A 15,247-nucleotide genomic window follows, 5' to 3' on the forward strand; every position below is an offset into this window, starting at 1 on the left:
AACACATAAGGATACTTCTTATCTGTTCCTGGTAAATTGCATGGAGCAGGAATATTTAGTTGGTTTTGAGACATTTTGTTCCAAAATTCTGTATTTTTCAGAACGCCTCCATATGATACTCGTCCATTGGCGCCAACATCAATCATGATGAATTGATAATTTGCATTCACAATAACCATAAGCACAATGCTAAAAGTTCCTTTATAGTTATAAAAGTAAGAACCTGAGTTAGACGGCTTTTGTATGGTTACATGTTTGCCATCGGCGCTTCCGATACAGTTATGGAAATTCCACCTTTCTTCAAACTCTTGCGTCACCTCTTCCCATTCTTTTGCATTTTTTGGGATCTGAAACAAAAAAACATACCTATTGTTATACATTATAATTTCACTTAAATTTTTATAGTATTTTTTTTTCTTTACAGCAACCGTTAACTGACGACTCTCAAGAGCCCCAGACGGCACCTGATGTCAAGACTGTCAAGACAGTACCCTCTAGGAAAAGAAAACCACCACCTGATTCATCAACGGATGAACTCGTAGGGTTAGCTACAGCGTATTTTAAAAGGCCAACAGACACTGAATCGGAGATAGCTAAGGGATGGGCTATGAAATTGAACCGATTAGCCGCAGACCAGCGACGGTATGCGGAGAAAATAATTAATGATACCCTCTTTGAAGGTGAACTGGGCACGTTAACAAGGAACGGAGTGCGTTTTTTACCATCATCGCAAACCCCATCACGTTCGTATTCAAGATCGCCTGCACCGAGCTCATTGTCCATTATACCTGAACGCCCTTCCAAAATGTCTCACATTCAGCATTCTTATCACACTCTTCTCAAATAGAACAACGAAACTATCAACCACAGCAACAACCGTATTGCTCACAACAACAAAACTATCAAGATTCTTTCAATCACAAACAACTACAAGAACAATACTCAGGCAGTGAAGCATACACCCGAGTGATTAATCAGCCACCAGTTTCCAACACCGCCAGTGCCGATCCTACTGATGCCTCTGAAAACACTGAAGATCAAACTGCAGCAAGTTACTTGATGACATTTAATTCTTTATAATTAGTGATTTTTTTTTCTTTTTTGATATTTAGTGGATTTAATGAATTTAGGGCTAATTGCGAGTAGCTGTCCAGTGAAACGGAACAAGCTAAAATTCACCTTTTAAGATTAATCTCTTCCATGTCTTTTTTCTTAATAAAGACATTATTTATTTATTTAATTAATCGTTTTACGTTTAATAAACCTTACCTATATATTATATAAACTTACCTGTATATAATCTCTTAATTTCTTGATAATAGCCTCGCATGTTTCCATTATAATTATCCCCAACGTTCGAGGAGCAATAGCACAGGTAAACTTCAAATCCTCCAAATCCATGCCAGAAGCTAGGTATCGTAATTTACAGAAAGTCTCTGACTAGCAGGAATGGCACGACGCATTACAGTGTCTTGTTTTTCGATGTCTGGCCGAATTAAGGCTAATAATTTATCAAAACTGTTTTCATCCATTCGGAGAAAATTCTTGTAATCATTTGGTTCAGTAGTTCGCAGAATTTGCAGTAAGTGTTCATGGGTAAAGCGGCTTCTCAGTTTAAACCACTCTTTGGACCAGCGTCTCCTCCTCTTTTCTTTTGTCTTGACTATTTTTTTCCGACAGCCAGAGTTAATGCCAAAAAGCCCAAATCTGCACTTACACACCATACTAGTCTACAAATATTCAATAAACGACTCCACTCCTTGCGACTGCCACAAATTCACTGAGCAATTGAGGAAGTATTGGCGTGTTCATTGAACGCCCATCAATCGCAATTGCAAGTGCAATCATCAATTTTATTGACAATATTATTGACCGTCTCCGGGCCGCTTAACACTGGACAGATCTGGACTTTTAAAAGCTTTATTAATTTCCATTGTCTCCAGCCAGTCTAGTTTTTTACTTTTATTGCACTGATGAAGTATTTTTATATTTTGTTTGTCAGGAAAATTATGTTTGGAATCGAGGAGGTGATTAGCAAAAGCCGATCTGGTGATATCGGTATTTTTAAATTTATTATATTGGGCTTTGTGTTCACTAATCCTAGTAGAAATCTTCCTACCAGACTGGCCGACATACACTGCAGGGCACTCTTTACACCTAATCTCATAAACTCCAGGGAAAGATATCGGGGGTAGTTTATCTTTAGTTTTAATTAGATGTCTTTGTAATGTATTGTAGAATTGTTGCTTTTTAATGTATTGTGTAATTGTGAGTTTTTCCAGTTGTTTAGTTAAGTATTTTGTGTGTCAGCTGTGATTAGTTTTTATTTGGGTGTGCTAACACCTGGGATACAACAAATTTCTAAAAAAGCAGTTAATTATATTGTTGTAAAAGTACTGAGATAAACTCCTGGACAAAATTATCGCACCACTAATTATTTTGTCAAGAAAATTTAAATAAAAATAAATATCAGTTAAAACAGTTATAATATCTTTTCTCGTAAAGCAGAACTGGACAAAAACTATGTTTATGCTTTATCATGGAACATGCTGCTCGTGAGGAGTGAGAATACATCCGCAGGAAAGTTTTCATAATTTGATACGAGGAATGCTGCGAAGACTTCAAGCGGTCATTGTAGCTAGAGGTGGCAATACACGCACGTTATTAAGAATTCATTATGGGTCTATTGTTTTATTTTTGTATCAAAATTGAAGTTAGTGAAAATCGATGCTTTTCCTTGTATTGAATTTAGTTACTTAAATCTCGCTTTGTTAAATAGAATATAATTGTTTTTGTTAATTAATAATGCATAGTTAACAATGCTTATAAGTTGGCTTATTTTTTTATCTTTATTAAAAAAAAATCTCTAAAAATCAAGTGGTGCGATAATTTTGTCCAGAAGTTTATAAACAGTAAAAACTTTGAACTGAATATGAGCGATATTGCATTTGCATAAATAGTTATTGCAATAAAGTTTTTGTGAAAATGATAAGTGCAAATGTGAACAACAAAAGTGAGAAATGGATCCTAAGAAGAAGGTGTTGTGTTAATTCTGTGGACAGCAGAAGACACAGGCCCAATATGTTTAATACTTGGGTTCAAACTCTTAAGCCTTAAAAATCTATTTTACTTCGCATTTGTCCAAGCCCATACATTCAAGGAGGCGCCTTAAACCAGATGCCATACCTTCAATTAATCTCCCAGGCTTAATACAAGGTAAGTTAGAATGTTATTCATAACAAGTGACCCCACCAGAGGTATAAGCTTAAGCCTATATTTTAATGATAAACTGCTTGGGTTAAACTAAGCTCTTTTATTATTAATTTAATTTTTTAATACTACAAAAATATTATACCTTAATAATGCGTCTGTTAGTTAAATGATATGTATGTTAGTTAATGATATTTTGTATGATATATCTGAAATCATTAAAATAATATATTTTTGTTTCTTTGAGTTGAAGATGTATAAAACATTTCATTTAAAAATGTCTTTTATCAGATCATGGCTATAAAGAACTGACACTTTTAATCACATATAGCGGCAGCCGACAATAGAATATGCTGATGGATTGAATGTTAAAAACTGAACCCAGGTCAGTAATAACTGGTACCAGGTAGTAATAACATAGGATCCTAGACGGATAATATGGCAAAATAAGGTAATTTTTTTATGATTTTAAAAATTAATACTTTAAAATATGCTTTCTATTTCTAGATATTGGATTCCAAAATAAATTACTCAGTAAAGCTCAATACGGAGTAGAATTCATCCTATTCCTGTATAGACTTTTTCAACGGTCTCAAAAAATACTCAAAATGTAACATCAAACCTGAGAGCAGAGCAATTTTCTAAAAATTATAACTCACTCTAACTGTAAATTGTACTTTTAACATATTTACTTATTGCCTCTTTCATTACTAATTTGTTGATAGTTATTCAATTTATAATATTTACTAAGGAACACTACTCGTGAATTGAGTAGGGAGTAATTTTTTGGTGAATTTATTACATTTTTATTGGGCTTTATACATTTACCATACTCTTTATAAATATTCTATTTCATACACTTTGCTCTCTTCCTTTTGCTGTTGTAATTTTTTCTTATTGCGCCTTTCATTTGTAATTTATTAACAGCTATTTATTTTATAATATTTACTACAGGAATTACTTCTGAATTATGTAGGAAGTAATTCCTTGGTGAATTTATTACATTTTTTGACATTTATATATTTACCATAACCTTTTCTCAACCTCTGTATAATTTATACTTTACAGACTTTGTTCTTCATACAACAAAGTTCCTAATTAAGTTTTAAGCTTATTCATTGTGAAATTTGGACGAATTTTTTATTTTCTTTAATGTTGAACAGTTTTTTTATTTTATGCTTATATAATTTTTTATTGTATAACTTGTGAATTGTTATAATCTCTTTTTATAATATAGTAATACATTTGTTGAATATTTTTTGTTAATTTCTGAAACCCAGGTTTTTTTTATCTCTAGTGGGAAATGTATGGGTCTTTCAGAAATTATAGTGAACGGATAGAAAAAGTGATAAACGGAGGACTTTGTTTAATATGGAGATAAAATGTCTCAATTTGACACTTTTTTAATCTGCCTATTATAGTTTCTGAAAGAACCACACATTTCCCAATATTCAAGCAAAATTCAAATTTGGCGATATAATCAAATTTTTTCCCGCCATTATGACATCATAAATTTATTTTCGTTTCTTGTTGGTACTACTCCTGGGCATTTAGAGGGCGCAACCTTCATCGACGTCTCAGTGTTCTATTGGCTAATAATCTATGATTTCCTGTATTGATTTTGTGCTGGACTCTTTTAGTCCTCTCTTTCTTCCCAGTATCAATCAATCAATCAATGCTTTATTTATCATAAAATTTAAAATTTTGTCGACAAAGCTATTATTTAAATAAATCATACAAACAAAATATACACAAAGACAAAACAAAAAATACAAATATATAAAAATAAAAAATACAACAAAACATACAAAAAACTTAACAATTTTATAAATTGTTTGAGGTCACATTTCTTTAAAATCTATAAAATATATATACATTCACTTGTATACAAAGTCGGCAAAAAAAGCAGTTGTTTACAAAAACATTATTAACAAACTACTAATTTGTTTACATAATATACGAATATTATTTATGTACATTATCATAACAACATAAACAAATTTACCAGTGTTTAGGAAGCGCGTGCTTAAAATCTAATATCAAAAACATCTCGATACCTGTAAACCAAATGCCTCCTTCTTTGGTCTGGCCTTAGATTATAAGATTATTATTAGATTATAGTGACTGACGACGATATGTGCTCTTCTAATTTCGGTCTACTTTAATAAAAACAGCGCACAAGTACTTTTTAATCAGGGATCATTTAACCTCCATTCCCATTTGAAAAAAAAATGAGGATGACATCCCTTCTTAGGGGGTTAAAAATTGTCTCCTTTAGAAACAAACCTGACATGTCTTCCAGGAATGAAATTTTTCACTCCTTAATCAATGAAATTATAAATATTGCAGAAGGAAAAACAATTTCTTTGGAAGAAGCGTGTTTCGCGTAGCTTGAGGGTCCGGTAAAGTTAAAGGGGCGTCTGAAAACCGATTTTTTTTTTAAATGTTTACATAGAATGTAAGTGTGGTCAAAATATTGATAAAAAGTGAGGATGATTGGCAAAAATACAAAACTTTGGAAATTATGAAGCTTTTTCTACATACGTTAAATACCTAATTATTACCGGCTTGCACAACTTTTTTAGCTCTTGATTCTACTATAATTACAAAATATATATATTGGGGTAATTTTGGAACCTTTTTGAGGCTAAAATTGTAAATTTATAAGATTTTTTATCGCTTTGTACCACTGTAATTACATATTTTGTAATTTACACCCACGAAAAATAAAACAACAACCTTATTGACAAAAATTGTGAGTGACTTCACTATGTCACCAGTACTTTTTTTTTTTGGTTTTGTCTGGAACACTTTTTAGTTAGATGGATGGACTCAATTTTAGATAATAAAGGCATAATATAGTTAGATTTTACATGAACAAAACACATTTATCAGGTGTTAAAAAATAGGTATTATTTATTTAAATTATTTGATATTTTATGTAAGTGTAAATTAAAAAAAACATAATTTTAGATATTTAGCTATTAATAGGTAAATAATAACGATGAGGTTTAATGTAAATTAACTTATAGTTAAAACAATAAATATCTTTATTAATAAAACATTGATATAAATAACTAAGCGCAACCATAACAACTTATATCCAAAACTACAATCTAATGATTAACAGGGCTATATCCCGCATGTCAAAGATATTAGATTGGGACGTACACATGGGGCGTACGCTTGTATGTACACACGCATATACAAGCACGTGTTTGTGCCTATGATTTTCGTTCCCTAAAAAGGGGGCTCAAACGACTACCTAAACCACTATTTAGCACCAACCCAAGGTTTCAATCTCTTTTTGCAATCAAAACTCCACATGTGCGCCAACCACACAGTTCCATGAGCGCACACGGGGCTGCCGCCTAGCCCCGTGTGCATATATTATGATTATATAAATAAACAAATACTTACCTATAATGAGACACGACAGAAAATTACGATGATCGTACTAGTACAGTAGTCACTTCCAATAAATAAAATAATATTTTTTGACGTAAGAGACATTTGACAGTCTTGTTTATGAATTAATCCATATTTACATATTTGATATTCCTGATTTGCGTGTGTAAATTTTTATTTATGACTAATAATTATCTGACACATGTTTATGACGTATATTCTTCTTGGGCTACCGGACCTTCCAGTCTGGATTGAAAGGTAAGTAACGGTGCATAAAATAATGAAGGATAACGGAGAGTTGTACAATGTTCACTTAGGACAAGGCCATATGACGATTGCTCTAACGATGTGTAAGAACGTACCAACCAATTCTGACATCCAGATGCAACACAGAAAGTGGCAAACTAAGGTTAAAGAAGGGGTTTTGAAATCCCGACAAGGGAAGAATGGTCGGCGTACCAATTAAAGCCAAGTGGTTTCCAGGCCTGGTGCACAATGGATCACGGATGAAAAGCACCAATTCGGCCGGAACCAGAATGTGCAGGATGGAAACGAACACAGGGGAATCAAAAACAATCGTATACAGGTTCTAGTTCAGAATAAGCCTTATTGCCTAACATAAGCCATATTTTAGACGTTTTAACATGCAGATGCATCATAAAACGCCTGAAGTTGGTTTGGTTTGGTTTGGTTTGTGGTTTTAATGGCTTCTGCTACGAGGCAATCTGCCAGCACGATTTGGAGATTCGGGAAAACTGTCGGGTATGTACCCTGTTCCCCGAATCGATATTTTCACAATTTTTAATACTGAAATGCACGGTGACGTTTCCCCTACGATGCATCCGGCATCATCCGGCCTGGCTACCGGCGTGAATAGGTTCAGCTACCACTGGCAAAGGGCAAGGACAGGAAAGGATCTAGGAAGGGTTCCAAAGGATAGGAAAGGAAAGAACGACCACGTGTTGACTGGGTGCAGGATGACGCGGAAGTGGGCTTGATACATTCACTAAATTTACTTCTTAAAGGCACGTTATATCCAACGGCAGGGGGTAGGAAAGGGTTTAGGAAAGAAATCCGAAGGATCGGAAAGGAATAGAACGACCACGTGTTGACTGGGTGAAGGATGACGCGGAAGTGGGAACGCCTGAAGTTATTAGTCTTATTAATAAATTGTGAGGTTCTAAAATACTAATGCCGTTTTACAACAGCCTAGTCGTATTAAGTGTTGTTATCTTGAGTCGTAGTGATCGAATATCGCGAGATAACTGCCCGCCGCGATAGAGCGCCTTCTGTGTGCCCAGGCCTTTAGTTCTTCACATATCCCGAGACAGTGACATATCCCATAACCTAAATTTACGAATTTAAGTAATTTTGTATTGTTTGATTAATTAGATTTACTTTAATTTAAACTTATCAGGTAACAAGAACAAGAAATATAATATTATTTAATATCAATCCGTAATTTCAGATAATCCAAGAAGAAACTTAATCGTATTTGCCATACTTAGTACTTTTCAATATGTCTGAAACAGAGGAATCTACCCTCTCATCCACTGAGAAGAAAATATTTGAAGCAGTAACAAATAATGATGCTGGTTTACTTAAAAACGCCCTTTCAGAGAACTCAAATGTTAATATATTCGATGAGAATAGAATTACCCCCCTTCAACATGCTGCATATAAAGGAAATAAAGAAATAGTCCAGATCCTTCTAGATCATGTAAGTTTATAGGTTTGAGTGATCTATTGCATGTCCAATAATTCTTAAAAAGAAATTTCCCCTTTTTGACTAACACATAATAACTTTAATTGTTTAAATATAAAAAAGACACCCAAATTTTTAAAATAAATCTTATAGTGGAGTTTATTCTGTCACTCAACCAATTGCACCAGAATTCTAGTAAACTATCAACATATTTAAGAAAAGAAAGCACAAGCCTTAAAACTAAGTATATAAACAGGCTCCCTACTTAAAATGAACTTTGTAGCAAATATTTAAAAATTATTTCGATGATTATGTTCACGTTTGAGCCACAAAGCTTTGTTACTAAACTTGATCAAATTTTCTCAACATAAATATAAATCTATAACAAATATTTAGAACCTATTGAATCCTAAAACCTGATAAATACATATACAAACATAGTTTTTTCCTAATCATAAATGTAGTGCATACATTTTGAATGGTATATTATTTACTGATTTTCTGTTCTTTTTAATTAATAAATATTTTGTCAATCTGTAAGGATATCATAAATCAACATAGCATTAAGATAAAACCATGAAATATCTAACAAAGATCAATTTAATAGAGCAAAGTAGTTACACAAATTGAGATGATATTTTTTGTGATGTAAACTTTTTCATAAGGTTACAAAAATTAAACAAAAACACAGTATTTGGAAAACTCAATAAATACTGTTACCACATAATGAAAATAAAATAAATAACTATATTCTGGAGAAAGAAATGATAATTCTTAAGCCAAAAAATAAGCATACTTTAGACATTGACTTCAGAGTCATCAAATTAAGCATTATCTTTGAAACTAAGAGATTCAGCTAACTTTATCATAAATAAAATGAAAAAAATAGAAACAACAAACAAACTTCATCGGTAACATCAATACCCATCAACAGCTTTTTTACATCAATATTTTTAAGGTTGTTAATTTGTTTATTTGCTGGAACCTGTGGAGCTGCCACAGTATAAGAACAGGATAAGAAAAAAACAAAAACAAATAATAAAGCTATATGAGAATTCAGGTTAAAGTTATTTATATATATGTTATTAATGTTATAATTATTTATAAATTACCTACTTATTTCAAAAATCACTTTTTAAGAAATAAGGAAAAGTTGAATGATGAATCGCATCCTATCACTATAAAACTTCTCAAGGGAATAATATGACTTACCTGTCAACAGTTTTTTAACTTGTCTATTGAAGTACTAGTACTTTCTATATTTTTAATTTCCAAGGGCAAATGGTTATACATTTTTATCCCTTCATAAATAATTGAATTTCTTATTAAATTGGTTCTTGGGATGAGCAATTCTAAGCTACTAAATTTCTGAGCAATTCTAAGCTCTAAGAGTGACAAGACTAAATCTTGTCACTCTTGCTTTGTTATTAACCGAACATTTGTATTTTTTACGGACCATGTCCATCCTTACAAGAGTAAATGCGCAAGTTAAAGTAAGAATTCTCTCACAAAAAAATAGAGGCCTGCAGTGCTCTCTAGAACCAACTTTACACAAGTAATGCACAGCATGCTTCTGTGGTATAAAGAAAGGTTAAATAGGTTGACTGTTTACAAAGCCCCAGATTCTATAAAGGCAAAATAAATTCTTTTTCTAATATGCTGGCCTAAATTAATCCTGCTTCTTAGCTGCTTAGTCCTTCTTTTTGATTCTCTTGGTTGGTTGCCCTTCGAGATTCACATTTCATGCAACACATACACTACTGCTCAAAAGTATTTGCTCACCATGTATTCTTTTTAATATTTTTGACGATTGTCACCATTTCACTCTGACATCATTTTAGTGTTTTAGTTTTGTTTCCTGTTAAATAATTTAATTTACTTCTTCTAAATTCTGTTTTATTGACAGCTTTACTTATTTTTTAATGAAATTTATCAAAAAGATGCTTTTTTTTTTCTCAATCTGTTTTGTTATGATTAATTTTGGTAATGTGTGTAAATGTTATGGTAAAGTGTTTTAGATGTTATGTTTGTTTGAAATTTGAAATTTAAAGTAAATTTGGAATTTTTTAGTTTTTAGGATGCTTGTACACAAGATTTTGTTGTCTTACGTAATATAGCACATTTTCTTTCTTTCTTTCTTTCTTTCTTTCTTTCTTTCTTTGCTGGTTTTTCAACATTCTTTAAAATGGCTAATACAAAAGAGTTATCAGTAGAAACAAAAGGTATTATCATTGGACTTCATAAGGCTTGGAAAGACTAACCGTCAAATTTCGATGGATTTGGAATTCCAAGGCGGACTGTCGATTATAATGTTAGGAAATTCACCAGAGAAGGGACTATTAGCAACAAAACTCGATCCGAAGGCCAAAGGCATCAAGTTCAAAGGAGGATTTAAATATTATAATTACAAGCAAACGCAATAGTCGCCTTACCGCCCCTGAAATCACAGCAAAAATCAACAAGGAGCGTAAAAAAGCGGTCAGTGTTTTGACAGTAAAACGGCGACTTTATAATGCTGGTCTTAAAGGACGTTTAGCTGTATCAAAACCGCTACTGAAGGATGTTAATAAGAAAAAAAGACTTGAGTGGGCCCAATCACACAAAGAATGGACCATTGATGACTGGAAGAAAGTTTTCTGGAGTGGCGAGTCGAAATTCGAGGTTTTTGGAACGAAGAGGCGAGTTTCAGTTAAACACGGTGGTGGTTCGGTGATGGTGTGGGGTTGTTTCTGCAGTGGGCGATCTAATTAGAATAGAGGGAATTCTTCGAAAAAAGGGTTACAAAACAATTTTAAGCGACAATGTACTTCCTTCTGGTACTGGAATAGTTGGGGAAAACTTTATCTTTCAACATGACAATGACCCCAAGCACACGTCGAAATTGTGCAAGCAATATTTAGGTCAATTACAAAGACAACATCTTCTGAAAGTTAGGGTATGGTCCCCACAATCACCGGATCTCAATCCTATCGAATTACTGTGGGATGAACTGGATAGACAAGTGCGAAAATCATGCCCCACATCAAAAGAAGACTTCGTGGAGAATCATCCAAGAAGAGTGGCACAAGATACCTCAGAAAACTTTGGACAAATTAATTAGAAGACTACCGAAACTCTGTGAAGCTGTTATTAAAAATCGAGGCAGACATGTATATGAAACCGTTTCATAAGAATAACTGATGGGTTTATTATTTTTAGTTATAACTTTAAAACAGTCATATGTGGGCAAATACTTTTGAGCAGTAGTGTATATGTGTACTCATATTCGCATTTCAGATACAGTGTACCTATTCACCAATTCCACCTGACTGTCAGCCAGAACAATATTTCTTTTAGGGATCAGATTGGTCAATTTATATAGCATATACCTATTTATTTATTTAATGTATCTTGTAATGTAATTTAAAAAGTTCTTTGATCAAATTCATTCAAAGTTTGGAAAAAAGGTAGTTTAGGCGATTCTAACCAAAGGTCTCACAGGCATGTAGCCATTCCAAGTGACTCCAAACACACACAAAATCATCAGCAACACGCATCTACACACGTCACTTCTACCTGCAAGCGCTTTAAGTGCTTCGGTTTGGGCAATCAATTAGTCATTGTTTCAGGGCGAGTTCCCATCCTGTTTAAAGGAGGCTATGATTATCCTTCTTCATAAATAATGTGGTATCTTGGAACAACTCTCTAACTTCTGTCCCATATCAATTTTGTCTAGCCTGATGTGTCCAAGGCTTTTGATTGTGTGGATCATGGAATACTGCTGTCAAAGCTTGATTTTTACGGATTTAGGAGAGTGGCTTTGAGGTGGTTAAAGTCATACCTATCTGGTCGCACCCAGAGGGTGGTTGCATCTGGATTTTCTTTAGGGATAGCACACCTTAAAGGTGGTGTACCTTAAGGGTCAGTGTTAGATCCTATTTTGACTTAAGCTCTCTGCCACTGCATGGTTCAGTTTATCGATGATACTACAATTCTGTGGCATAACAAAGATCAAAAAGTATTTAGATCTCTCATAGTAGAGGACCTTCACAAAATTAAAGAATGGTGCATCTGGAATCAGTTTGTATTCAATGTTGATAAGCCTTTTATTCTAGGCTTTTTAGCTTAAGATTTTGTTTGATGAGGGATTACATGGTAGGGATTATTGTTGATTTCTGGGCCTCTTCATTGATAGGAGTTTTTGATAACCATGTTTAGGGCCTCGCTGCTAAACTTTCTTCTGATTGTTTTGCAGTCAGAATTGTCAGGCATGAGCTGGGGGGGTTGTTTGCTTGTTCAGTTTATTTTGCCTTAATAGACTCTCATATCCGGTATGGGTTTGTGCTCCAAGGGACTCCTTAACATCATTTTTAATATTTAGAAAAAAGCGTTAAGTGCCAAATTTACTTTTTTTATTTTTTTTTTGCAATTAAGAATTTTGTAGTTTTATTTTTTCATATAAATAACAAAAGCAAAATTCCCTTCCATCTTCCTTCATTATTCTTTTTTATTGACGTTTGACATAACGCCGCGAGCTGACAGCGTTGCCATACATTATCTTTGATTAAAGAATTTATTATTTCTCCCATATGAATGTTTTTAGTGTTTTGGGCTCGGTTGAATTGCATTGGGTTGTGTTAGATGGAGTGAAGTCTGTTGTGCCTGTGTGTTGGGTAGGGATAAATTGTTTTGAGTTAGACTCAACATTTACGAGCCCTCTGGCTTTTTTTTATCTATGCCTCTATATTTTTTCATATAAATAGAATCTCAAAATGTTATATATGGAGGCTAAGAACCTCTGTATGAGGTAATGTATTTTTTCCAGCGCTGGGTATTAGCTTGTGTTCAAATAGTGAAATCCAATCACTATTATAATGTAAAAACACTGCTATTATTTTGGCAGACAGATTTAGATGTCTTTCGTATTTTCTCTTCTTATATAGGATGTGATTTTGAGATGTGCTTGTTTCTTATTACTTACAGATTTAGCGGAATAATTATCTTTATTATAGAAAATATAGACAATTTGGCAACTGCGAGATCATATGTCAAAAGTTTGACAATGTAATTATCAATGGCAACGAGTTTCGATTATCAAATAGACTAGAGTAGAGTCTTTTTTGACGTAATTTACAGGACTCAAATATTATTTTTTAGCGTCCTATAATTCGCAATTTTTTTTTCTCTTAATCTATTCTTTTCAAAGTACTCTTTCTGCTTAAATTTTAAAAAATTGCAAAATTGGAGATACTTAAAGTCGACAAGAACCGAAAACAAGAAACGAGCTCAGAGATTAATAGATCAGCTCAGCTTCTAGGTATATAAAAAAAATCTATTATACCTTAAGTAAATTATTGTATTTAAAACTTATTGAACTTAAAATCAATTAAATATAACGAAAGGTATCATAAAAGATTTAAGTTCATATTTCTTTTAAATACGTGAATAAGTCTATTTTCTTCTTCTTGTCAATTTTTGAGCGTGTGAGATAGTAATTTCTAAATTGATTTTTGCTATAAATGACCTAATACCCAATAAAATAAGTAACTCATTGTGAATTCATCACAACAATACAGATTTTACCCTGCATAATTATTTTATATTGGTTTGCGATAATAATTAATAGTTTTTCTCATAAAATAAATAAATATGTAATTTATTATACATTTTTATTCATTTATAGGGGGCAAATGTTAATCTGTGTGAGCATCAGCACAACTACTCCGCCCTCCACTTTGCAGCTCTATCCGGAAATTCGGACATTTGCCTGCTCCTTTTGGAAGCTGGTGCAAAATCTACAGAAACCAATACTGTGGGGAGAACACCGTCGCAAATGGCTGCTTTTGTAGGACACCATAACTGTGTTTCGGTTATAAATAATTTTGTACCCAAAGAAGAAGTGGAGTACTACACACATGCAAGTGGAACTTCTAGCACCCCATATTTACCGCCTTTTCTTCTTGAGAGTTTTCATAAATTTATAATGGAAATCAATATACATCCTGTGAAGATTGTGATGAATGTGCACAACTTTCTTGGGCTTGAAGATCACTTGGAAGAAGTGAAAAAGGTGTTAGAGCTTATGTGTGAGAAAGAGATGAAAAAGGGACAAGAGACTAATGAGGTAATGGCATTTAAGTTTCATTATTTAGGATATATTGTTGGGGAGGTGCTCAAGTTAAAGCAGAGACAGGCAGTGAAGAAGGAGGAAGAAAAAGAATCAGCGGAAGGGGATGAAAAGAAAACTGATATCAGTGAGACATTTGCAAGAAAGATCCTGAAACCAGGAAAAGATGATAACCTAGAATTTATGGATGCATTTCTTAAAGAGTGCATAAGAGAATTTCCATTTAGGGAGAGCACTTTGTTTAGGCAAATAGTGACTTCACTATCAGGAAGCGAGTCTCCTTCTGCTTTTTATGTTGTTAATTCAGTTATAAATGGCCAAAGAGGTTTTCTGGACACTATTGCCACTTGCAACACATGTGGCCAAGAAAAGCCTGCCAAAAAATGTTCCAAGTGCAAAGTAGTTCAGTACTGCGATAGAAACTGCCAAAGGTTGCACTGGACCTGGCATAAAAAGGTATGTTCTAGGTTGAGTCAGGATCAGGTATCTGAGCAACAAATGAACAACCTCACCAAATCCACCAAGGATGTTGACATAAACGAGCTACAGAATTTTTTAGCTAAGAACTAAATCTACATTTACGGTTAAATATTAAAATATAAGTTTAAAACTTGGTTTTACAGAATGTCTTCAAAAATATGAGTGTATAATTGTGGCTAACATAAAGTGATTGTTAAGTATATTGAGTTTTTATTATTTACTCTAGAAAAAAAAGTCTAAAATTTCCCAGAAATACCTATTTAATGTCGACTAGTTTTGAGACTTGACCGTATCGTTTTATAAGGACAAGGACTTCAATAAAGGTAAAAAAGACTTGG

General features: G+C 33.2%; 1 protein-coding gene across 2 annotated transcripts in view; it reads left to right on the forward strand.

Annotated features, from left to right (window-relative positions):
- The window catches only part of LOC126742049 (ankyrin repeat and MYND domain-containing protein 2), a 23,276-nt gene extending 8,165 nt beyond the window's left edge, over positions 1-15,111 (forward strand). Inside the window, exons 1-3 of one of the 2 annotated variants that reach the window (XM_050448570.1) lie at positions 7,915-8,035; positions 8,087-8,338; positions 13,986-15,111. In XM_050448570.1, coding sequence (XP_050304527.1) covers positions 8,138-8,338; positions 13,986-14,999 — 1,215 coding nt within the window. In that variant the 5' untranslated portion in view covers positions 7,915-8,035; positions 8,087-8,137 and the 3' untranslated portion in view covers positions 15,000-15,111. Of the gene's footprint in view, positions 1-7,914; positions 8,036-8,086; positions 8,339-13,985 lie in introns of those variants that run through there. The other variant, XM_050448571.1, reaches the window with a different exon arrangement.
- The last annotated feature ends 136 nt before the right edge of the window (positions 15,112-15,247 follow it).

The sequence above is a fragment of the Anthonomus grandis genome, chromosome 11 (genome assembly GCF_022605725.1).
Source record: "Anthonomus grandis grandis chromosome 11, icAntGran1.3, whole genome shotgun sequence".
Taxonomy (NCBI): Eukaryota; Metazoa; Arthropoda; class Insecta; order Coleoptera; family Curculionidae; genus Anthonomus; species Anthonomus grandis.